General features: G+C 42.0%; 1 protein-coding gene across 1 annotated transcript in view; it reads left to right on the top strand.

Annotated features, from left to right (window-relative positions):
* ALCAM (activated leukocyte cell adhesion molecule) overlaps positions 1-26,059 on the top strand; it is a gene marked incomplete in the record, with an annotated part of 1,355,533 nt that overhangs the window by 421,960 nt on the left and 907,514 nt on the right. The window contains 1 exon segment of the mRNA XM_044071096.1: positions 5,838-6,060. Within this exon segment, the coding sequence (XP_043927031.1) occupies positions 5,838-6,060 (223 nt within the window).

Raw genomic sequence — 26,059 nt, 5'->3', positions numbered from 1 at the left:
GTAGATTGCTGCCTATGTGGTAGTAAATGGGTACAGAGTTTTTACCAAAGGGGATGACATTGCACTTTTTGGCATTAAGCTTGAGGCCATGGCTCTGACACCAGGCATCTGTCTCAGCGAGGCCCTTCTGTAGGATGTCCACATCATTTGGGGACTTGACTATGACTCCTAGTTTGCAGTCATCTGCGAACTTCATTAGCCAGAGGCCTTCTGTGTTAGCCTGTACTTCAGAGAAGTAGATACCAAACAGGAGAGGTCCCAGGATGGAACCCTGTGGTACTCCACTTGTCACTGCTTTGAGGTCAGATTTGGAGTCTCCAACTTTTAGTGGGTTCTGTCAGTGAGCTCGTTGGCAACCCATCTTGTGATGTAGGGATCTATACCTAGTTTAATTAGTTTAGCTATAATTCCAGAATGGGGGATGATGTCGAAAGCCTTGGTGAGGTCAAGATAGGCTGTGTGAACCACCTTACCCTCATCTACGGCTTTGGTGACTGCCTCAAAGAAGTCGATCAGGTTCAGGAGGAATGATCTGCCTTTCACAAACCCGAACTGGGTGGGATCCAGAGTTTGGAGGTTACCAATGTCTTTGTTTATGAGTTCCATGATGATACATTCCATGGCATTGCAGACCAGGCTCGTCAGGCTAATAGGTCGATAGTTCCCGGGATCAGTAGTAGCTCCCCCTTTGTGGAGTGGGATAACTGTTGCTGTGTGCCATTCAGTGGGCACAAAGCCTGATGTGAGGCTGTTATTGAACATGGTGCTTAAGTGGGGAGCCAGTTCATTCTGTAGTTCGTGTAAAACACAGCCTGGGATGTTGTCCGGTCCCATGGATGCTGTGTTTTTGGCTTTAGAGAGTGCAGCTTTTACCTGCGTAGTTGTGATTACAGGGACTCTGCATTCTTCCTGTATAGATATGGGCCCTTTAAGGGGTGAGGGGGGGGGTAAAGTTAGCACTGAACCTATCTGCCAGGATGTTGGCAATATCAGTTGGTTCTGTAATTTTCGTGCCTTTGTGCTGTAACTCAGAGCAGATCTGGGTGTTGCCATCGAGATTCTTGGCATAGCTATAGAATGCTTTGTGGTTGTCCTTAGAATTAGTGGTGATTTTGTTTTCATAGCTAGCTTTGGAGGATCTTATAAGGGATCTCAGCTTCTTACTGAGGCTGACCAGGGAGCTCCTCCACTCATGAGATTTTACTCTCTTTTGCAACAGTTTCTTCCTTCTGTTTTACAGTTTGTTTATGGCAGGGGACCAGCAGATTCCTTTTTTTGGAGGATAGGATCTTGGTTCTGTTTGGGATAGCACGATCCATGCACTCGTGTAAGTGCTTATAGAGTGCATTTGTGTAGGATTCAGCAGTTGTAACTGTATTGTCCATCTGCATGGGTGTCATGAAGTTCACCACTTCTGTCTTGAGAAGTATGAAGTTGGCTTTTGAGAAATTTTATACCATGGTTTCCTTAATGGGGAGTGGGGGCGGGATGTGGGTATCAAGGGTGATTAGCTTATGGTTGGATCAGACCAACGAGGAGTTGATTTCAGGTGTGGAACACCAGTCACTCATGTTGGTTAATAAACCATGATGCTGTGCAACAGATGGCCTCCATCTTTCTCAACTGGCTTCAGGCATTTGACAGTGGTTCTCGCCACCCCCATACTGCCTTCATTAGGGAAAGTAGTGAGGTTATCAGTACCAACATGCAACTGTCAGGGCACCACACATTGAAGGTCATGCTGCTACATCCTAGGTGTCTACACATGACTCTTCCCTCAGTGCAAGCATTCTTAACCCTGGGAAATGCTGACATCTGTGCAGTCACACACATGGTTCAAAAGTGCAGAGAGCACACCAGCCTTACCTAGTCAGCCATCCTGTCATACCTTAATACCCCAAAGTGTGGGTAGAAATGGCATGGGACATGTGATTTTAGTATATATGTGACACATACACACCTCCACACTGTACAGGCAGTGGGATGCACAGGGGACACTACAGGGGCAGTTCACCATTGGCAAAACACCTATTCAAATCATATCTAGCTACCGGCCACCACATGTGACCAAGATTCCAACCCTGCCTATATGGACCATCTACAACTGCATTGTGATGTGGGCCTGTACCCTGATCCGGCATCACTTGAGCCACCCAAACATACATTGGATGATGTACTCATGCAAGCACACAAATGGCCAAAGAGCCATCAATGGAGGAATTGCAAACACTTTGGTGCAGCTGTGGGCTATCCCCATGAGTCGAAGGTGTGTTGCAGTAGATATTACACAACACAGGTTACCCCTGCAGCATCCTTACAGTATTATCCTCTGTGGCAAAGAACCATCATGTGGTCACGTTTGCAGTCACCATCTCCCACAATACCCATCTAGCTAGGGTCAAACATACATACACCACATACAGCCTCCTGGGGAGTGGTATACACAGCTTCACAGCCTCACAGGGTTGGGAGGGTGGCCTAATGGTTAAGGTGTTTGCCTTACAAACACAAGGTGCAGGGTTTGAGTCTCGCAAGGGATAATTGGCTAGGCTTAAAATGGCTCAGAAGGGCAGTTAGCTTAGTACTACTCTATGAACCTATGAATCTATGAACATCCTCTGTAGAGACTGGCACCAATATCCAGACAGGGTCTATATTAAATCAGCGAACACTTAAAGCGAATGCTGATTTATCGGGCCCATGCAAGTGAAAGCTTATAATCCTGAACACTTAGAACAGCGATTTTTTTTTACCCCCCCCCACACACACCCCCTACTTAAATATACCAACTCCAAGATCGCACTACAGTGACAAAAATGGCAAAGTAACGGAAGTGACAAAGCAATTTCTTTCCTAGGGAAAGAAATCGCTTACATGCTGTTTTGATATTTTGCCGTTTCATACTTTCAAGTTCGATCAAGAGGTATTTGAAAGAATGTGTCTTTGATCACATAATAGGAATCCTCCAAACATGCACACCTATGATAGATGTGCTTTTGTATAGATGCATGGAGTCCGGTATACCTGACAGGACTAAATTATCCTCTGCAAGGATTCGAATGCCTGTCTGGTGGACATCTGCAATGCATAAGTGTCTATAACAGGGATGACATACCGCTGTCTGGGACAAACCAGAATCATTAAGCATAGAAAGAACAGAATTAACATAAAACTGGTGATCCAGTATTACAGTAGCTCCATAGTTATCTGCTTTCTTAATGATAATACCCATATGTGGTTTGTAGCACCTGTAAAATTGGATTTCTTCAGCAACAGACCAGAATACTCACAACAATTGGCAGAACAAAGCTTTATCGAGAGTGACATGACACAGTCATTGGTATACATTTGACAAACTTTATTGTTCTCTAGTTTAAATAATGCATGCATTGAAGTTGTGCTGTTATTACAGAACCTATGCAATACTAACTTTATTTCCTTCACAATTAAGACTGCAGTTGTACTGTATTTCCTGTAGATCATGAATGGATGTCATTTATTTCTTTCACATTCAGAATGCCAGTGTATTTTATTACTAGATCATTAGTATTAATACTGTATACACGTCATTCCTACACATTAATAATGTTATTGCAGTACACTCAGAGCAGAATATACCTCCTGACATTTACTACTGTACTGTTTCTTATTTATATGACTATATTGCAAGATATATCTGTACTCACCACATTTTTGGTGCATCATTGCTAGGTGCCCTGCATGGGCCTCCAAGTTGCAAGTCCTCTGCTCTGCAGCTGTGAGAAAAGAACACACCATTATGTGTTCTTTTCTATCAGATATTCTTGCTAGAATTTAGTAAAGCAATGGTTCCTATGCACAAACTTCTGGGGCATTTCCAGTCCTGAGCATCTTAGATCCACTGGGCACCCCCTTTGTCCACTTCAGGTCATCATAATGATGACACACTTGCTCACCAGTGCAGTCATGTGCCAGATGGTCTCAGGCCTCAGACTTGTATTCAGAGCTCTGGTACTGGCCCTGCAGCAGTCTATCGCCATGGTCTTTGAGAAGGAGCCCATCCATTACCCTGGACTCCAACATGCTGCAGCGCTGCTCCCGAAAGCTTGCCCCCTCTCCGACTCCAGCCATAGCTCCTGCAGTGATAAATCTACAACAGGTTCTGGCAGTATTTCCACCTGTGCAGCTTAAATAAGGCTATTTGCCCGCCCTTTGCCGCCATTGGACCATTTTTAAAAATGCTAAGCAAAGCTTAGCAGTGCGCAAACCCACTAAGCTTAGTTAAGTAGTGCTTAGTGGAAAATGCTTAGCTACCAGTGCTTAGTGGTGCGCAAACCCATTTATCTGGTTTGGGCACTGCTTAGCAATCCCAGTTTAAGCAGTCCTCAACTAAGTGGAGCTGCGCATTGCTAAGTACTGCTAAAACAAGTCCTGATTGAGCATTGCTTGGCTTTGCTTAGCAGTGCATAGATACGGGCAAACTACAGTTTAAAAAAAATTTATTGAAAGTATTTGTTCTTTAATGGTAATTTATTATGTGTATCTATTTTACTTTATATCCCCTAAACATATGCATTTCACTACATTATCTGGTAGTATAGCTTTAATTTATTGGACGCTTGTATATAACCGGGGCTTTTTTATACTGTGGTCTCCACTACATATGGGCTTCAAGTCAAGCTGGACTAACCCGGTTAGCAAATTTCAATGCGTACATGAAAAAAAATAAACATTTAAAAAATGTCCCTATCACATGTAAAAAGCTGAATCGGCAGTGTTTGAATCGTGCACTACTGCACACAAAGCTGTCACTCTAACCATTCAGACTAACCTGGTTAACAAATTTCAATGCGTACATGAAAAAAAATAAACATTTAAAAAATGTCCCTATCACATGTAAAAAGCTGAATCGGCAGTGTTTGAATCATGCACTACTGCACACAAAGCTGTCATCTAACCATTCAGCTACCAAGGATACTGTGATCAGAGCTATACTGTTCTGTATAGCTCTCAGTTCCGTTTAAGCATTGCTGAGCACAGCACCATGCATACCCACTCAGCTATGCTTAAACCTGACCTTTTTATTAAAATTAAAAACATCCGGTTTCTGTTTTTAGACTTTGGCACATCTTTATTGCTAAGCGCCATGCGACACAAATACAAAAAATAAATAAAAAAAATGTGCTGTCACATTTTCTCATTTAATTTCAGTGCCGTATGGCACTCTGACAGTACAAGGGGTGTGTTATGGACACTGTAACACACTCCCCTCTGTGAAATACAGACAAAAACTTATAAATAAGTATGCAAGGACACTTTACTTTAATCTTTTAGTGCAGTACGGCACTTTTGACAGTGCAGGGGATGTGTTACACATCTCTGACTACTGTCACACACCCTGTACACTGATTCAGTAACCATGTACATGGCACTCCCTCAGTAACGCGCCTTCATTAATATGCAAGGCCCACTGCCTAGGGGGAGCTGCAGACACAGACATGGTACACTCCGTGTAGGGCTTGCACTGTTCCTACATGAAGTTTATTAAATCTGGGGGATTGCCTTAACTGTAGCGGGGCTGTTTTAGGGATTAACATATACATGTCTGTAGTGACCAGTTTCAGCTTCAAAGCCCACCTGTGCCACTTTTACTGTTTGACTTTTCAGCAGATATGTTTTAGCTGTGGGTGAGCTGGCAAATCAAACCTCTCATACTGCAAGTCATTTACCATTGTTATTTTTTTGAGGATGAAATGCAATAAAAAAGTGTGTTATTCCTAATTAGTGATAGTTAAGAAAATTGATAACTTGATATTGATAACTTGATAACTATAATTGTTTACTTTATTACATTTCAGGAACGTCCAGATGGAGTGCCGGTTTCTCTTGCCACCAAGTCTGTGTCAAAAGAGACACCGCAGTTTGATGATGTACCAGAATATGTAAAACGGCTGAATGTTTCAGAAGATTTTTCTCTAATAATCAGCAATGCAGGGATAAGGGAACATGACAGAAGATTTGTCTGTATGGTAACAACAACTGAAGATGTGTTAGAAGCCCCTGCTTTGGTCAAGTTGTTCAGTAAGTAGAACTGCGGGATGCATCCTACCATGTTACAAGTACAAAACTGGAACTTAATGCTTTGCAAGTGTGGTGTGCTCGGCCAAACTATTAATGAATCATACACCAACGGCCAGCAATCGCAATACTAAAACACTAGAATCCAAGGGAAATTCTTTACTTGGCATGTAAATAATATATATTTTTTGGGTTAAAAGTGAACCCTATGAGACTTGTGTTCTTTTAGATAACGTGTTACCATATGTCAAATACATACATATATGTATATAATTTTTTATCCTTTACCCTCTGGTTATATATTACTTGTTTTTTACACTGTAATATATATAGGATATGCTTGTGATATTCTATGTTTGGCATTGGAATTATGGAATATGTGCCTTTATGTAGAATTAGATAAGTAATAGTGTAATACTTACTCATATTTACAGATTTGGGTTATATATTTTATTTCATTATTTTGTTATGTAATATTTTATTATGTCTTATACATTATTATTAACATTGTGATGTAAATTTTTATGGCTATTGCTTACTTGGTTGCTTGAATTATTCTGTTGGATCCTACCATGTTTTCCATTGGTTGGGGATATGTATAAATATTCACTATTCACATTGGATGGAAAATTCTATTCACTAATGAAGGCTGGTTAGCCAAGACCGGTTTGAACAAGAAATTTAAAATGGATACTCAATAAACATTTTCCATTTACCTTGGTGGTAGTATTGCGATTGCTGGCCGTTGGTGTATGACAAGTACAAAACTGTCTGCATTGCAGTCAGCATTTAATAATATCCAGCATGACAGAGCCATGACATCTAATATCTGACCACTAAGAGGAGGAGTATGGTGGCCCAGTATTTCAAAGGATTAATAAGTCATGAAATTGTTGCTAAGAAATGCAAAGAAGCCCACTCTAGTATAGGTATTGGAGAATAAAAGGCTTTTGTAGCAGCACGTGATGCATAAGTTGTATTATAATTGTGGGAAGCCCTTACTGCAGTAGATGTTAACAATTATAATCTTGAAGGTAAATTACTGTGTGTCTTCAGTAGGGCTGTTCTCTGTCGCAGAATATTCCCCTTCTTGAGTAGTAGTGGGTTGTACTGTGTCAATACTAATCACAGCAAAATGTTATCAGACGCTAGTGATCTGGGTAAAAAAAAAAAAAAAAAAAAAAAGAGGAGTTTTTTGTCATGTTCAGTAAGTGCTGCTTTTATTAACAGGGAGAAAAAAATTATATTTTTCAGAAGTCTGCATATCTTGAGTTATGTATGTGAACTGCACCATTTATTGTTTTAAAATACAGGCAAGTAAAACTTGAAAATATGATGCTGATATTCCAACCATCTAGCAGCTTGACTTGCAGTCGTCTGACATCTCTGCACATCACCACAGTGATTCACACAGACAGTGGTTTATTGCAGTGTTATGTTCAGTATTAGTTTGGTGCAGCAGAAGTTTAATGGAAATCTGGTGTAATATTTGCTGGTCTGTAGTCCCTATTTTTTCATCCTCTTTTTTGCTCTATTTTTATTTTTTCTCCCCTTTCTTTCATTCAGACCACCATCCCACTGCCCTACATCCTTGCTGGATCAGCTAGCACTCCACTCTACCCCTGGTCCAATGCCCACAAATTTCACTGGGTCCAGCAAGGATCCTAAGGATGTCCTGGGGTTCACTCTGTCAGTCATCCATCAGGAGGGTACATTTTATGGCCTATCACTTGTTACTCCCCCTTCCTTCAGAGACCCTGTATGCCCAAGCGATGAACGTGTATGCAGTGTTGATGTATGGCATATTGCCCAGCCTCAGTGACAGCTCAGTCAAATCTCCACCCTGTTCTCCTTTTACTGCCATGCTATCTCCAGCCTCCACTAGAGATTGCAGGTGATGCCCACAGGTCCAGACACCCATCCAGGGATAGTAATGCCCATCTCACCCTGCCACTGTGTTAGTTGCATGAGCTGCTAATCAAACCCAAGTCACCTGGGCAGTGGTCAGGGCTTTATCCCTGTACACCAACAGAGCAGCGTATTCCCTAGCTGCCTTGCAATGTGACCCCTAACTACATTGTAACTCTGCTGCCTGAGATTCGCAAGAGCTTTTGTGTCTACTTTCTTCTTACAGTTAAATAATGTTATGTGCAGTATGATGAAACTATTAATCAATTGGGGGTTGGGGGTGGTCTAGTTCTTTGATGGCCTCTGCATGAAATGAGGTTGATACAGCAGAGCAAGTTGTTTCCATCATTGTTTCACCATGGTAGTGGCTGCTTTCTGTCTGTTGCACTATTGCTGCTTCACTGAGGAGGGATTTTGAGATCCTTTTTAAAATGGGCAACATCACTGCTTGGCTCCAGCCACAGGTCATGACTGACTGAAGCAGTCATCCACTGGTCCTGATTGATTGCTGTAGTGGTCCATTGCTGCTGCTTTTTCCATGCCCACCTCCATAAATTTTTTTTATTTCAAGGCACTAATTGGATATCAGAGAGAGAGTATACACAGAAGAAACCATTTTTGCTACAGTCATCAGCTAATGATTGCTGAACACACATTACTGGAAAAATTCCCTTATTTTGTGTACAATGCATCTGATTTTTTAACTTATTTGCTGAAGTAATTCTCTTCCTTTGTGTTAGCATCATGTGGAAAATGAGTCTTGTATAACCTGGTCCGTGTGGAACTGCATGCCTCTGCAATTCACTAAGAGTGTACAGAATATGCAATGTGAAAGTGGAAGTGAGTGAGTGATATAAGGTTTTGGTGCTTCTACTGTTGATACTGGCTCTGAGATAGTAAACTTTATATATGTATATGTATATATATATATATATATATATATATATATTAAAAAAGGCAAAGTAAAGCCCATGCAGCCTGAGCTTGCTTGTCCCTGTAACATAAAGTTAAGTGGTGTTGATTTCATTTCAGTCACCTCACTCTAGAGAGGAGGCAGTACAAAATACCATGCTTCTAGTATATAAAATAACACAACATGATAATGGTTAGTACCTTTGCCCTGCGTACCAGTTATTGGTACACCTTTATCAGCCTGTTGACAAGCATATTCCTCCCTGCAATATACCTTGGCAGCCCTATCTGCTTTCTTGCTGTTAATACACAGAACCAAATCCCATCTCCTTCGGCCATATCAGTGGTCAGAGGCTGTGCTTTTCTGTCAAATCCCAATGACATTCTGAGCGCAACACCAAGCTTCAACTATCCTGACAATGTCTGGAATGTCCTACCTCCTCTCTGCACAGATAATCTGTGTTCAGTATATGTTTCTAGCTTCACCTTTTTTTTCTTATTCTCTTTCTTCTACCCCTTTCATGAGAAATGTATTAAAAATATCTATTTTATTGTACTTTTAACTGCATTTCATGCTGATTTTATTTTTGTGTGATCTATTTTAATTTATATATATTTTTTATCATGGTTACTTTATGTTTGGCATCTACTTCTCTGAAGTACAAGCCAACACTAAGGGACTCTGGCTAACAAAGTTTGCAGATGACTGCAAACTGGGAGCCATTATTGAATCCCCAAATGATGTGGATATTCTACAAAAGGGCCTTACAGAAACAGATGCTTGGTGCCAGAGCCATGGGCTCAAGCTTAATGCCAAGAAATGTATAGTATCCCCTTTGGAAAAAAAACATGTACCCATGAATTACCATATAGGTGGCAGGACACTAAACATCGAAAGTGTGATGAGAGACTTGGGGACACAGGTGGACAGCAGTATCACTTTCGATAACCACATTGCCACAACAGTCAGGAAATCCTTCTATGTGACACACCTCATCACTAAGGGCTTTTCATCCAGAAAAAAGGAGGTCATTGTCCCACTGTACTCATCCCTCATTAGACCCATTATAGAGTATAATGCCCAGTTTGGTATGTACCTCACAAGGTATCTGCAACAGCTTGAAAGGCCACAGAAATACCTCACTAAAAGAATCACAGGCCTAAAGCAGATGCCATATACTGACCATGTAAAAAAAACTCCAGCTATACTCTGTGGCATATCGCCTACTCAGAGGCGATCTCTGCTTAACATACAAGGCCATGTCAAACCCTGAGCTGCTGGACATGCTCCACTTAAAGAAATCCCAATCCCTCAGTGCCATATGCTCCAGGGATCTAAATCTTGTCATCACAATGAACAAAACATGCTGGAGGGATAGGTTCCTGACCCAGAGACTCCCCATACTCTGGAATAGACTGCCCATACATATCAAGCAGAGCGCCTCTTTGGCCCTCTTCAAAAGGAACCTTGATGATTGGATGGGAGATAGGAGATTCACCCCGGGGATCATGTCAGTTGCCCTGCTAGACAGGGGCCTGGAGAAGTAAATATTGTGGGAAGAAATATCCAGGGAATTATTATGGCTAGGCTTGCATAGGCCCTAGGGCCGATAGCCTAGTACCAACCTATGAACCTATGTGTAATGCTGATAATTTTTACTTGTGTATTCTTCATGCTGTATATGTACTCTTAATATATTTTGTGGAGCTTTTCTCCTCAAACATCGATCCTGTTAAACAAAGGGAAATAAAATGTAATAATAAATGGTAATGTGTGCCAGCAGCAGTCCTCTCCATTACACACAAACTGAATCAGTAATGTGCATTTGGATGCCAATGGCTAACTTAGAAGCAGTCAGTTCATAGTCACTCTTTGTGTACTTCCCACAAAATTTTTATACCTTTTCCACATATCTTGCTTTCTCATCTGATCCTTTCCTTGTATTCTTTCTTTTGTTTTTTGGCACATTCAGTTGCTGCCTAATTTTTATCTACTTCTGGTTTGATTTCCATTCCCACTTGATACTAACATGCTTCTGCTAAACTAAGTAGTGAAGTCATCTTAGACTTCTTCTAAACTAAGTAGTGAAGTCATCTTAGACTTCTTCTCCTCATGTTCTAAAACATCCACTATGTTTGGATCTGGTGAGGTCTGCATATATATATATATATATATATATATATATATATATATATATATAAAGTTCCCCTTTATAATCTCGAAATACTGAAATCTCGAATTTCAGTATCTTGAAACCATAAAGGTGAACATTCAAAATTCCAAAACCGCAAAATACAAAATCGCGAACATATACACACCACACCACACATACACTTTCCTACCCACACTACATGCACAAACACAACAACAGAAATCAACACACCTACACTACATATAAGCAAGGAGGGCAAGACCACTGTGACATATTTTCTTCATCTGCATCCTGCATCATGCTTTGCACTTGTATATGGGAATGCATTGGGCCTATCATTCCACATTAACCGTATCAGAGTTGCTACTGTTTTCTGCTCCTTCCCTTGTTGTGCAACTCCAGCTGATCTTTTATATTGGTTTCCTACAAAAGGCTGTAGAGCATCTTTTTATGGCAAGTGGTCATATGCTTCCCATTCCACCGTTTTTCTGCTATTTTGGGAACTCATTGTTCACTCATGTTGTGACATTACCCGAATTGAATTTTCTACACTAAATCTTTCACTTTACAGGTAAACCACAACTTTACAGGTAAACCATAACGTCAGTTTCTATTTCTTTAACTTTTCCATTACTTAACCCTCTTTTCTACTTTCCCCCTTTGTTTTCTTATTTTTTTGTATTGTGAACTTTTCCATATCTGGATGCCTTTGCCTGTATTTCTCTTCAGATATCTTTGGTGCTGCTTTTTGTATTGATTAGATGTTCATCATGCATACAGCTGCAGTCATAACAGATGGGTTCTCCTGCCGTCAGGCAGGTCCTCGGTCGGCCGAATTCCAAAGTCTAGGTCCGGCGTCGGTTGTCGTCGCTTCTTCCCTGACGTCAGTGCGACAGGGGTATAAAAGAACCAGCCGACGTCATTTTCTCCAGTCTTTCTTGCCGCGCGGTGCCCGAAGCAGAAGCAGTTCGCAAGTGCCGGTCGGCCAGCTCCTGAAATTACGAAAATTTTGCAACCGAAGTCTTCTTGAAAGCTAAGTACCCCGTTGAGGAAACTTTTCTTGCCTCAGACCGATGTCAGAAAAAGTTAATAATTGTATTTCATGTGGGAAGCAAATACCGCATAAGGATTTTCATTCCCTCTGTATTCCTTGCTTAGGCCCAGACCACAACGTCTCGGTCTGTCGTTTTTGTGCTACATTCAACAAACGCACCATTAAGCGTCGGGCGGAGTTCGCCTAGCATTATTTTGGCAAAAAATGTAACTATATTATGTCGTCGGATATTCCGACTCCAGTTTTGTCTAAAAAACGCAAAGATAAGGACCGACACACGAGGTCCGCGGCCTCTACCGACACCACGCCAAAGCCGACTACAGGTGGTCCAGTTCTCAGCGAGGCGCCTACGCAGCACCTGACTACCGATGACACTTGGCGGTGTCTTCTGTGCCTGAGGTCGCAGGCTCCTCGGCCCACACCCCGATTACAGATACCGAAGCCACTCTTGGTGGTGAATCTCAAAATGTAGACAGGTCTGCCTCCTATCAAGGTGTCTTCAGACCTTCCTCTTCTTTTTCCATCAAGGCTTTCACTAAGTCTAAAGCAGCCATGCATTCTAAGAGACAAGCTACACAGGCCCTTCTCCAGGCCCCATGCCTAAAAAACAGATGCTTAAAATGGCTGAGGATTTAATTACTCTTATCAGGGGCTCTCAACCCCCCCCCCCCCCGGACAAAAGGCCCAGAGTGGAGGAAGAATCCCCCTCCTCTGACCAGGCCTCCATTATATCCGAGCACTCTGATGAACAGGAACATTCTTACTCCCTTTTTGAAGATTCTGATGCAGAGGAGTCCATTCCCTCTGTCTTCCCCCCAGAGGATTACTCATTTGGGAAAACCTTGCATACCTTAAGGGAACACTTCCACTGGGAAGGCCAAGAGTACTCAGATTCCAAGAAAAGGCTTAGGGGGTTTCTCTTGCTACCTCAGCACAGGCCTCTGGCTATACCTCCTGTCTTAGACATACTAGATGATGTGTACTCGGAGGCCTGCCTTAACCCGGATTCTTTACCTCCAGCCCCAGTCAAGCCTGACAGGTACTACCGGGTTCCTGACTCACACCAATTTTTATACAAAAGCCATGCGGCTGACCCAGAAACTATCTCACAGGGCCCCAAGGGAATTAAGGCCTCCACTGCTAAAAATCCATTACCTTCCGAGAGAGATTCCAGATCCTTAGAAAGGTGAGGAAAAAAGGTATATACCTCTGCCACCTTAACCATGAGGGCATTAAACTGCCAGTTCCATATGCTAAAGTACCAACAGTTTCTGTTATCACAATTGAGAAGTAAAATGTGGAAACGTAAACGAAAAAAACTGGAAACAGATTAGCATCCATGGGAACCTTGCTCCAGTAGTAAAAAATTGCGTCCACACGAAACCTGTAACATTAACGCAATTTAATGTGAATATACAAGCGTTTTCGCCACAACATATATCGTAGCTTCATCAGAGGTAAAATGCAAAAAGCAGTAACAGTTTAAATAGTTTAAATTAGGTGCAGGAAGTGATGTAAGGTTACAACAGCATTTTAAAACTGTCGCGCGGGGTTTACACAACAGTACCTCGCATTACTCATTTTAATTACATATACTCTATTCTAATAGAGTCATATTAAATCATTTAAATTACTAAAAAGATATGTATAAAAGATCATTTGTCTTACTAAAAAGACATTTCTAAAAGACATCGTAAATTAAAAGAAAACACACTCTCAATATTACCTACTAACATATGTCTAAAAACATAATAACATACCCAAAAATCATAGTATGTTGAAAATTTGTAACTATTAAAGTTATATGTCTATAACTAGTTAGGACACAAGCCTAGTCATAGCATAATATTAATTCTAAGCCTAACATATAGCACAAGTTCAAGGACTAAATCAGACATTAGTATTTGTTAAAATAACTTACAGGCTACTTAGTCCTACTAATAAGTCAAAATGTATATATAAAATGTGTGAAACTGCTATATGAAAAAATAGACTTATCAACTGGTCAATAATGCACTCTATAAAAGGTAGTTATTTATGAATAAGTAATACCTTAATCAAATGTTAACTTAACTCTCTATCTCAGATAACTCCTTAATTTCAAGACCGAAGAAATATTACAATTTTCATTGAGCCCTGGATGCCGGAAGGCATCCAGCCTCAATTGCCATTCCAATTCTCGGTTCTCGAGAATTAGTGAGAAAGGTCCCCCCCTGATTTTTATTGGTACTTGGTCTATAGCCATAAAATAAAAACTATGGCGTGGGTTAAGATCAATGTGCTTAGCTAGCGCGTTTTCGTTCTTTTTATTTTTAATGGCATACATGTGTTCATAAACACGATCACGGACTCTACGGTCCGTCTTGCCAATGTAAAAAGAAGTGCAACAGTCACACTGAGCTACATAAATAATAGACCTACTTTCGCAATTTAAAGGAAAGTGAATGGAATATTTCCTTTCCCTAATAACAAAGGTTTCACCTGCTTTGATTTTATTACACCAATTACAAAAACCACAGGGATACATGCCTTTCCTTTTGTTAAATGTGTAGCAAGTCAAATCTCTTTGCAGCAATTCTTTACGATTGCTTCCTCTTTTAAAAACAAATGAGGGGGACCAGCCTAATTTCTCCGCCAAAAATGAATTATTGGCTATAAAATGCCAATTTTTGCGTATGATGGACATAATAGTTTTGGAGTTCATACTAAAAGTTGTGACAAAACTCAATGAAAAATCACGTACCTCACCTACAACAGGTGAACCCAAATCTATGTCCAAACCCCCTTCCGAAACGAAAGTCGTTTCGGTATTAGGTGGACCATCAAAAGGAGATTGTGATTGACTCAATAGGGGTTTATAAAACCCATTAAACCTTTTAGAATCCACTTCTAGGATCAATTCATTCAGGAGTTGGCCTGGATAACCACGATTTATAAACATTTCCTTCAAAAGATCACATTCGGTCCGGAAATCCAATATTGTACTGCACATTCTCCCTGCTCTTACTAACTGGCCCTTTACAATGGACCGTTTTTGTTGGTACGGGTGATGACTGGAGTAATGAAGGAGAGAATTGCAATACGTTGGTTTCCTATACACTTTCGAGGTGTAAACTTTATTATTTACATCCTTTACCAACTTCACGTCCAGATAGTCAATCTCAAATAAAGAGAAATTGGACATGAATTTTAAAAATCCTGTTGTTGCATTCAAGGATTTAACAAAAGCATCAGCCTCTAAGCTACTCCCTTTAAACATGAAAAACATGTTATTGAGGAATCTGGTGTAATATTTGACAAAGCACATCAATTCGGGTTCAATATATAGGAAGTTCTTCTCCCAAAAACCCATAAAAAAGTTGGCAACACTCGCCCCACAGGGGGAGCCCATGGCAACCCCCTGTTTTTGAAGGAAATACTCCTTGTCAAAGATGAAAAAGTTGGATGTAAGAACTATGTCTAATAGTTCGGTCACAAGGTCCACTTCCACTTTCGGGGATCCAAAATCAGTTAGAAGGAGGCCAATCCATTCAGTAGCTTCCTGATGCGGGATAGACGTGTATAAATCAACCACATCAATTGTTAGGAAGTTACACTCATTGTCAAATGGTAAGTTATTGATACCCTCCAAGAAGGACCAGGAGTCCTTACATACACTTGGGATGAATTTAATATATTTTGACAGAATATTGTCAATGAGTTTGGCACAAGGGTACGTGATGGATGACCTTCCATCTATAAGGGCTCTCATTGGTGGATTCTTGATGTCCTTGTGGATCTTGGGAATACCGAACATCACAGGAATTTTGGGTAGAGTTATGTCAGTGTAATTGTATGTGTCAATGTCAATTTTCCCCTCCAAAAATAAGTCACGGGAGTAACCCCTGATCCTATGGTAAGCTCCATTGACCTCATTGATAGACGACTCGATGTAAGCAGGAGACATCAAGACAGTTAGCATCTTCTCTTTGTACAAACTATCATCAAGTATTACTAAACCTCCCCCTTTATCAGGTTTAATAAGTCTTACCGGTAACCGGCAAAGGTGGTCTAAAAGGAGTAGTTGCTCTTTGATGGTATTAAAGTCACTTCCATCAACTTTCTTATGTGTGTTCAAGAAGTGGTGCCTAAAGTCAACCTCACATACACTCTCAAAAAGATGGAGTAGTGCATGTAGAGGAGGATTAAAGACACTAGGTAATTTCAAGGCTCCACTAGGTGTAGGAACCTCATTGTTGAATAGTAATTTTAGCTTACAGACAAAGCATTTAAGGTCAATAATGTCCTTTGAAATGCTACCATGTCTACTAGGGACAAAAGTATTCCCGTAAGCTAAACGTTCAACCAGTTCCTCATCCAAGAAGACATCTGAAAAGTTATAAATTTTGAAATCACCTTTTTTATTTGTAATTACTATTGGATAACCTTGATCGACTTGAGGATGAATCAAGCCGCCATCAGCCTCGGTTTCTGCATTAGTTACTACATTGAAACCCGGGCTTAATTGTTCCGGTTCCTCTTCCTGTTGATATACGAGCGATTGTTGCGTTGGCCTAAAAAATTGTTGTTATTACCTTTATTCCTGTTTGTGTTGTTGTATCCCGCATTATTACTTGCCAGACCTTTTATTCTATTACTACATCTAGGCCCTACATCAACGTCTTCTAAGAAGTCGTCCCCTATAGCTTCACCAGCCCCTGGAATATCTTCCTCAGGTTCTGGTCCAACCAAGTTATCCCTAACAGGGGGCTGCCTGGTGCTAGGGTATTGAAGCCTAGGATATGCATTATCACTCTGATAAGCAAGCCTGTCTCTGGCCAATTTTTTAGTTTTATTTACTTTCAATTTAATTAACAATGTGTCAATACTCGTCAATATACGATTATAATCGTATCTGTATCGGAGGAAGGCCATATCAAGTTTAATCTCATTATCCAAGGTATCAATTTCACCAATAAGTAGAGCAATATGATTAGCATAATGTTTAGTAATCAGTTCGAGAAGTTGTATACCCTGCTGTTGAAATAGCCCTTTTAAGTCAATGAAAAAAAGGGGGAGAGATAGAGAGTTAAGTTAACATTTGATTAAAGTATGACTGGCTGACTGCAAGGAAAATCCTGCAGGCTCTGGGATTCATGGCATCTTGCATCCTACTAATCCCATGTGCAAAGCTGCATATGAGGAAACTTCAGTGGTACCTGAAAAACCTATGGTCTCAACACAGCCACAGTTTGGAAACAATACCACTGATTCCATGTCTTCAAAAGGAATTTCTGCGGTGGGCTCAAGCATGCCAAACAAACACAGGTCTCCCATTCTGCAAGCCTCAAGCAAATCAGGTCATCACAGCAGATGCCTCGGACTACGCCTGGGGGGGCGCACATGACAAATCGGTGCATTCAGGGCAAATGGTCCCAAAAAGAAAAGCACCTTCACATCAATCAAAAGGAAATGCTAGCAGTAATAAATGCTATTATAGCTTTCAAAGACCTTCTGCATCCAGGTCAACTATTGATAAGGACAGACAACACCACAGTAATGTGGTACATAAACAAACAGGGAGGAACCCATTCATACCCCCTATGCAGGCTGGCTATGTCACTCTGGAATTACAAATCGAACTCCAAGCACAGTACTTGCCAGGTAAGGAAAACACGCTGGCAGACAACCTCAGCAGAAATATGACAGATCCACACGAATGGAAGTTGCATCCTCAAGTTTTTACAGAGATAATTCAAGCATGGGGAAGGCCAGACATAGATCTCTTTGCCTCCCACAAAAATCACCAATTGACAAAATTCTGCTCAAGGACTTTTCATCCAAAGGCCTGGAGAGTGGACGCTCTCTCTTTCAGTTGGACAACAATGATGGTTTATGCCTTCCCACCTCTTCCTTTGCTGCCCAAAGTTCTATTAAAAACCAGAGCAGACAGACCAAAGATGATTCTCATTGCTCCAGACTGGCCAAGACAACACTAGTACCCACTCCTGAGGAGCCTGACGCATTCCCCACCATGGACCCTTCCTCTAATGCCTCTTCTTCTGACTCAGCACAGCTTCAAAACTCTTCACAGTCAGCTGAAAACACTCAATCTGGCCGCAGGGAAGATTCCTTAACATCACAACGGACCCTACTCTCCAAGGAGGTGCAGGATGTCATTTTGGAGGCCAGAAGGCCGTCTACTAGAAAAGCTTACTCCGCAAAATGGAAACGGTTTTGTGCCTGGAATGAGAAAAAGGGCCAGAATCATGGAAAACTGAATTTACCTCAAATATTACAGTGTCTAGCTGAGCTGCTAAGCAGTGGGCTTTCATTCTCCTCCATCAAAATCCATGCCTCAGCCATTTCTGCAGAATACAACACTGATCCGCCTTTATTCTGTCACCCCCTCTTAAGACAGTTCCTCAGAGGGGCTAAGAATATAAAACCCCCAAGGAAACAACCAATACCTGCTTGGGACCTCAATTTCATTCTAGAAAAGCTGACCTTGCCTCCTTTTGAGCCAGCTGCCTCAACAGATTTGCAGTATTTGTCCTGGAAAACAGCTTTCCTTCTGGCTATTACCTCAGCTCGTAGGGTTTAGGAATTACAAGCCCTCATGGCTGTGCAGCCTTTTATCATCTTCCATCAGGACAGAGTTTCCTTACGAACCAACCCGTCCTTTATGCCAAAAGTGGTATCCAGGGTAGCTTTCAATCAGGCTATACACTTACCTACCTTTTATCCTAATCCTCAAAACAAAGGAGAGAGATTACTACATTCCTTGGACATCCACAGACAACTGCGTTATTGTTTGGACAGAACAAAGCCTTTCAGAAAATCAGAACAGCTCTTTGTGTCCTATGCTATAGGAGCTCAAGGGAAGCCAATTTCCAAACAGACAATATCAAAATGGATAGCCCACTGCATACACTTTTGTTACTCTTTTCATGGCAAAACTGTACCTGCAGGCATCAGATCTCACTCCACAAGGGCCACAGCTACCTCTGCAGCTTTCCTCAGAGGAGTTCCTACCAAAGATATTTTGGAAGCAGCCACTTAGAGTTCTGTGCATACCTTCTCCAAGCACTACCACCTACCATTATACTCCAAAACTAGAGCAGGCTTTGCCACTGCAGTCTTGCAGGGCATCCTGGCTCCTCCTAGTTCTACCTAGTGCCTACCACCCCTTTCTTAGCTTTGGGATTCTACCCATCTGTTATGACTGCAGCTGTATGCACGATGAACATAGTACAGTTTTGTACCTACCATAAATGTAGATGTTAGAGTGCTAATACAGCTGCAGTCCAGGTTTCCTTCCCTCCTTCCCCTCTTGGGACAGGCCTATTGGCTAACACCTCCTCATACAACCTGATTGGGGTATTCATTTATGGTGTATTTGCTTGCAACTACTGTATTTTGATTATATGGCATTGCTTTATTACGCAAATTTATGTATTGCCTTCCTTCTGGGGGCACCTGACATCTGGGGCAAGAAAAACTGAAGAAAATGGCGTCGGCTGGTTCTTTTATACCCCTGTCACACTGACATTAGGGAAGAAGCGATGACAACCGACGCCGGACCTAGACTTTGGAATTCGGCTGACCGAGGACCCGCCTGATGGCAGGAGAACCCATCTGTTATGACTGCAGCTGTATTAGCACTCGAACATCTACATTTATGGTAGGTACAAAACTGTACTTTTCACCTTCTCCTTTGATCTGTATGAGGTAGGTAATATAGTTTCAAAAAGTGCTGCAATCAGGAATGCCCAGTAATGGCAACCTGTCAGTGTTTTACTGTCTCCCAGTGGCTATGATGTCCTTTTACCTGTATGTTAGTTTATTACTATGCAACAAGAAAATGACTAGAAAGACACTGCTAATTTTGGAGCCATTTTGTGCTGAGAGATCCAAATTCCTGTACTTCATGCTAATGGATTTTTACCAGGTTTATCTGCCTGCTTTTTTCCCTCTCTTCTTAATGCTGCTGAAAATTATTGCATCCAGGAGTGAAGAATGAAGGCCTGTGTCAAGTCTTTTTTAATTTCTGTTAGTAAATGGTAAGTGATAAAGAGAGAAATTTGTGTATTTAGGTACACAGGATGATGACATTAGATTTGTAAGAAATGGAAATGTGCAGTATTTGCTGGCAAATGCTCCTCACAGTAGTGAAACGTAGCTGGCACTATGGTATAGAAGCATGAAGCCCTGGCTATAACCTAGGTTTGATTAATAGCTCAGATGTTAGAGGAACTGATCATGGAGGATGGGACTGAGTAGCCAACAACAGGTCACCCATCATGGGAAGGGAAGGGAAGGAGGCAGTCTCGCCTTCTATGGAGCTTGCACATTGAAGAGGAAGTACAGTGCAGTGTGTGTGTGGCTTGGGAATTGTATACTTTTCTTTGATGAACTACAGTAAGCAGTAACCTTCCTGGTTGGTAGGGGGAGTGGGGGTTGTGAATGGAAGTATTGCTCATCCCTGTGGAAATGAAGGCATAGAAGCCTCCTTAGACAAAATAACATGTTTGTCAGCTGTCTGGAAGTGGGGCTTGAATGATTATATCCCCAAATCAGTTCTCACTCTAGTAATGAATGAATAGGACAGGACTCAGTCATGCCAGCAAGGATAAAAGCATATAAAAAAATAGTAGTGAACATAACGCACTGTTAAAAATGATACGGTCAGTATGTTCAGTGCGCTCATAACAGCTTAAATGATAAACTTTCTAAGTAATAAACCATTAGCATATTTGCCTGTGTTAATGACTGCTATAAGAACATAACCAAATTCCCTAAAATTTTGCAGAAGAGTACCATGTACCCCACATGTGTCCCTCTTCCTCACATGTCGAACTATCCAGCCTGTTTTGAAGGTATCACGACTCTTATTAAACTTAATGTAGATTGAGGAGGTATAAGTGCTAAGACTTCTCTGAGTGAATCATTCACTTGTATGAAGGAGTACAGGTCATCTGCAGGACATGCTGGAAAAGATAAGCCACATCATGGAGGAATTAAGTGGTGTTTCTAGGATTCCGTGCATAAGAAGATAGACTACTTATCCAAGAAATGTTGGAGGTTGAATGGTACCATGCTGAAAGTATAGACTGCAATTTCAGTTTTTCAAAAAAAAAAAAAGTGAGTAAGCCTTATGGAACTACTCAACTTTTAAAACCAAGCGAAACTTGACACTTAAAGAGTGTATTTTACAGAAGGTTGAAAAGCGGAATAAACTGACAGCATCAGAGTCCATGTGTTGTGGTAGGACTTAAAAATCTGTGAATCAATCTTTTACTTTGCTCTGCAGGATTTCTTGTGATAGCTTATAGCTAGCTTATCAAAAGGTTTGATGTTCATCGTGCATACAGCTGCAGTAATCACATATGGGTTCTCTGCCGTCAGGCGGGTCCTCGGTCGGCCGAATTCCAAAGTCTTGGTCCGGCATCGGTTGTTGTCCCCTCTTCCCTGACGTCAGTGCGACAGGGGTATATAAGTTACAGCTGACGCCATATTCTCCAGTCTTTTTTGCCGCGCGGTGCCCGAAGCAGAAGCAGTTCGCAAGTGCCGGTCGGCCAGCTCCTGAATTTACGAAAAAATTGGAAACCGAAGTCTTCTTTAAAGCTAAGTACCCCGTTGGGGAAACTTTTCTTGCCTCAGACCGATGTTAGACAAAGTTAACAATTGTATTTCTTGTGGGAAGCAAATACCGCATAAGGATTTTCATTCCCTTTGCGTACCTTGTTTAGGCCCAGACCATGATGTCTCGGGCTGTCGCTTCTGTGCAACTTTCAATAAACGCACTATTAAGCGTCGGGCGGAGTATGCCCAACATTATTTTGGTAAAGCCTTTGATTATAAAATGTCATCGGATACTCTGACTACCGTTTTATTCAAAAAAACGCAAGGACAAAGACCGACACGCGAGGCCTGCGGTCTCCACCGACACCACGCCAAAGCCGGCTACACGTGGTCCAGTTCTCAGCGAGACGCCTATGCAGTCCCTGACTACCGACGACACTTCCCTGCCGGTGTCTTCTGTACCCGAAACCGCTGGTACCTCGGCCCTTACTCAGACTACAACCACCGAAACCACAGTGGGTGTTGAGCCTTCTAATGTGGACAGGTCCACTTCCACCCAGGGTGTATTTAGACCCTCTTCTTCCTTTTCTATTAAGGCCTTCACTAAGTCCAAATTAGCCATGCATCCCAAGAGGCCTGTTGCACAGGACCCATCCCCAGGCCCCATGCTTAAAAGGCAGATGCTTAAAATGGCTGAGGATTTAATTTCCTATATCAGGGGTTCCCAACCCTCTCCAGACAAGAGACCCAGAGTGGAGGAAGACTCCCTCTTCTGAACAGGGCTCCATTTTCTCAGAACATTCTGATGTGGAGGAACTCTCGTACTCCCCTTATGAAGATTCTGATGCAGAACAGTCCATTCCTTCTGTATCTCCCCCAGAGGATTTCTCTTTTGGGGAAACCTTGCACACCTTGAGGGAGCACTTCCATTGGGAAGGCCAAGACTTTTCTGATTCCAAGAAAAGGCTTAGGGAATTTCTTTTGTTTCCTCAACACAGACCTCTGGCTATACCTCCTGTCCTGGACATACTTGATGATGTTTACTTGGAGGCTTGTCTAAATCCGGATTCCCTGCCTCCTGCACCAGTCAAGCCTGATAGGTACTGCAGAGTCCCTAACTCTCACCAATTTCTTTTCAAAAGCCATAATGCTGACCCTGAAACCATTTCTCAAGGCCCCAAGGGAATGAAGGCCTCTACTGCCAAGAACCCTTTACCTTCTGAAAGAGAATCTAGATCCTTAGAAAGGTGGGGGAAAAAGGTATACACCTCGGCCACCCTAGCCATGAGGGCCTTAAATTGTCAGTTCCATATGCTTAAATATCAACAGTTTCTGTTATCACAATTAAGAAACAAAATGTCTCAACCTGAACAACCAGATTTGAAGGAATTGCAGGATATGATGCATAGTGCAGAACAAGTGGGTAAACACACCTTACAATGTGGTTATGATGCCTTAGAGGCCTCAAGTAGAGCTGCTGCTACAGGAACAGTCATTCGTAGACATGCCTGGCTTAGGGAACAAAGTTTGCCTGATCATGTTAAAGCCAAGCTACTAGATGCTCCTTTACAAAAGGATATGCTGTTTGGTACTAATGCTGAGGCGATACTATGGAAAATGGAAGAAAAAGCTAAATCTATGCAAACTGTCAAGGCTTTTCTACAGGTACAGCCACCTCGTTTTAGCAGAAATTGGCCTTCAAAAAACTGGTCCTTTCCAGCCACGGACAAGCCCCAAAGAGGTAGATACAGGCGCTCAAGGGGCAGAGGACAATCTCAAGGATCATATAGAGGCAGACAATGGCAATCTCAAGCACCAAGAGGTGGCGAAGACAGTGCACAACAACACAGAAAGCAAACCCAATGACTTTCTCCTTTTCATGCCAAGCAAATCTCAGCTGGCAGCCCCCTTGGGAGGGAAGCTGGCACTATTTTCAAGATTATCAGAACAGACAAATGGATCCTGGACATAATAAACAGAGGCTACAAATTTCATTTTCACACTCTTCCAAAAATGAGAGGCATGCCAAACCTGCCACACAATCAAAGGGCAGAGGCGCAAATACAAATTACAAAACTCATGGACATGAAAGCCATTCAAGAGGTTCCTACTCACGAACAAGGTCAAGGTTTTTATTCCAGACTCTTCCTGGTACCAAGAAAAGGAACCGACTGGAGACCTATTTTGGACTTATCCATCCTAAATACATTTCTACTCGTACCAAAATTCAAGATGCTCACATTACAGCAGCTTCTTCCCATGCTGGGCAAGGAGTTTTGGCTGGTAACATTGGACCTCAAGGAGGCATACCTGCATGTCCCAATCAGACAAAGCTGCAGAAGATACCTCAGATTTCTTGCAGGTTCAATCCACTATCAATTCTCTGCATTGCCCTTTGGCTTATCTACTGCGCCCAGAGTATTCACGAAATGCCTGGCATCAGTAATTGCCTACTGCAGACTTCAAGGGATACAAATATACCCTTATTTGGACGACGGCCTGATCCAAGCAGACAGCAAGCACACTCTTCTGGAACATCTGGCTTATGCAACACGGTTACTGAAATCTCTGGGATACACAATCAACAAAGAGAAATCCAGGCTGACACCATCTCAGAAAACAACTTTCCTGGGTGCCAACTTAGACACAAACACCCAGATGGCCTACCTTACGCCAGAAAAACAAGGGCAACTAACTCAGTACTTCAAACACTAGCAAATTGTACCAGGCTTACTGCAAAGAAAATCCTGCAGGATCTGGGCTTCATGGCATCTTGCATTCTTTTAATCCCATGTGCAAAGTTGCATATGAGAAAACTTCAATGGTACCTACAAAGCCTATGGTCTCAGCATAGCCACAATTTGGAAACAATACTACCAATAATTCCATGTTAGCATAAGGAATTTCTATGGTGGGCCCAAGCATGTCAAGCAAACACAGGTCTCCCATTCTGCAAGCCTCAAGCAAATCAAGTCATCACGACAGACGCCTCAGATTACGCCTGTGGGGCACACATGACAGGCAGGTGCATTCAGGGCAAATGGTCCCAAAAGGAAAAGCACCTTAACATCAATCAAAAAGAAATGCTAGCAGTGATAAATGCAATTACAGCTTTCAAGGACCTCCTGCATCCAGGACAATTATTGATAAGAACAGACAACACCGCAGTAATGTGGTACATAAACAAACAAGGAGGAACACATTCATATCCCCTGTGCAGACTAGCCATGACACTTTGGAGCTTGGCTCTGGAATGCCAAATCGAACTTCAAGCACAGTACTTGCCAGGTTTGGAAAACACGCTGGCAGACAATCTAAGCAGAAATATGACAGACCCACACAAATGGAAGCTGCATCCACAGGTGTTTACAAAGATAATCCAAGCATGGGGAAGGCCAGACATAGATCTTTTCGCCTCCCACACGAACCATCAATTGGAAAAGTTTTGTTCAAGGACTTTTCATCCAAAGGCATGGAGGGTGGACGCCCTGTCATTCAGTTGGACAGCATGGACAGTGTACGCTTTTCCACCTCTGCCCCTTCTATCCAAAGTACTCTTGAAAGCAAGAGCAGACAGACCGAAGATGATACTGATTGCTCCAGACTGGCCAAGGCAGCACTGGTACCCACTCCTAAGGAGACTAACACATACTCCTCCCTGGCCTCTACCTCTAATGCCTCTTCTACTGACTCAGCACAGCTACAAAACTCTTCACAGTCAGCTAAAAACACTCACTCTTGCTGCATGGAAAATTCCTTAACACCACAGCAGACCCTACTCTCCAAAGAGGTGCAGGATGTTATTCTGGAGGCCAGAAGGCCATCTACTAGGAAGACTTACTCCGCAAAATGGAAACGGTTTTGCTCTTGGAATGAGAAAAAAGGACAGGACCCTAGAAAACTGAATCTGCCTCAGGTATTACAGTATCTAGCTGAGCTGCTGAACAGTGGACTTTCATTTTCTTCCATAAAAATCCATGCCTCAGCCATTTCTGCAGAATTCAACACAGATCCACCGTTATTCTCTCACCCACTTTTAAGGCAATTCCTCAGAGGGGCTAAGAATATAAGACCACCAAAGAAACAACCAGTGCCAGCCTGGGATCTTAATTACATCCTAGAAAAATTAACATTGCCTCCTTTTGAACCAGCTGCGTCAACAGACTTACAATACTTGTCCTGGAAAACAGCTTTCCTTCTGGCCATTACCTCAGCTTGTAGGGTTTTGGAACTTCAAGCCCTCATGGCTGTGCAGCCCTTTCTTATCTTCCACCAGGACAGGGTTTCCCTTCGAACCAACCCGTCATTTATGCCTAAAGTGGTATCCAAGGTAGCTTTAAATCAAGCCATACACTTGCCTACCTTTTACCCCAATCCTCAAAACAAGGGAAAGGCTGCTACATTCCTTAGA

The sequence above is a fragment of the Protopterus annectens genome, chromosome 5.part0, assembly GCF_019279795.1.
Source record: "Protopterus annectens isolate FY-2018-M chromosome 5.part0, PAN1.0, whole genome shotgun sequence".
Classification (NCBI taxonomy): Eukaryota; Metazoa; Chordata; order Ceratodontiformes; family Protopteridae; genus Protopterus; species Protopterus annectens.
Note: the sequence above shows the minus strand (reverse complement) of the source record. Positions and strands in the feature narration are given on the sequence as shown.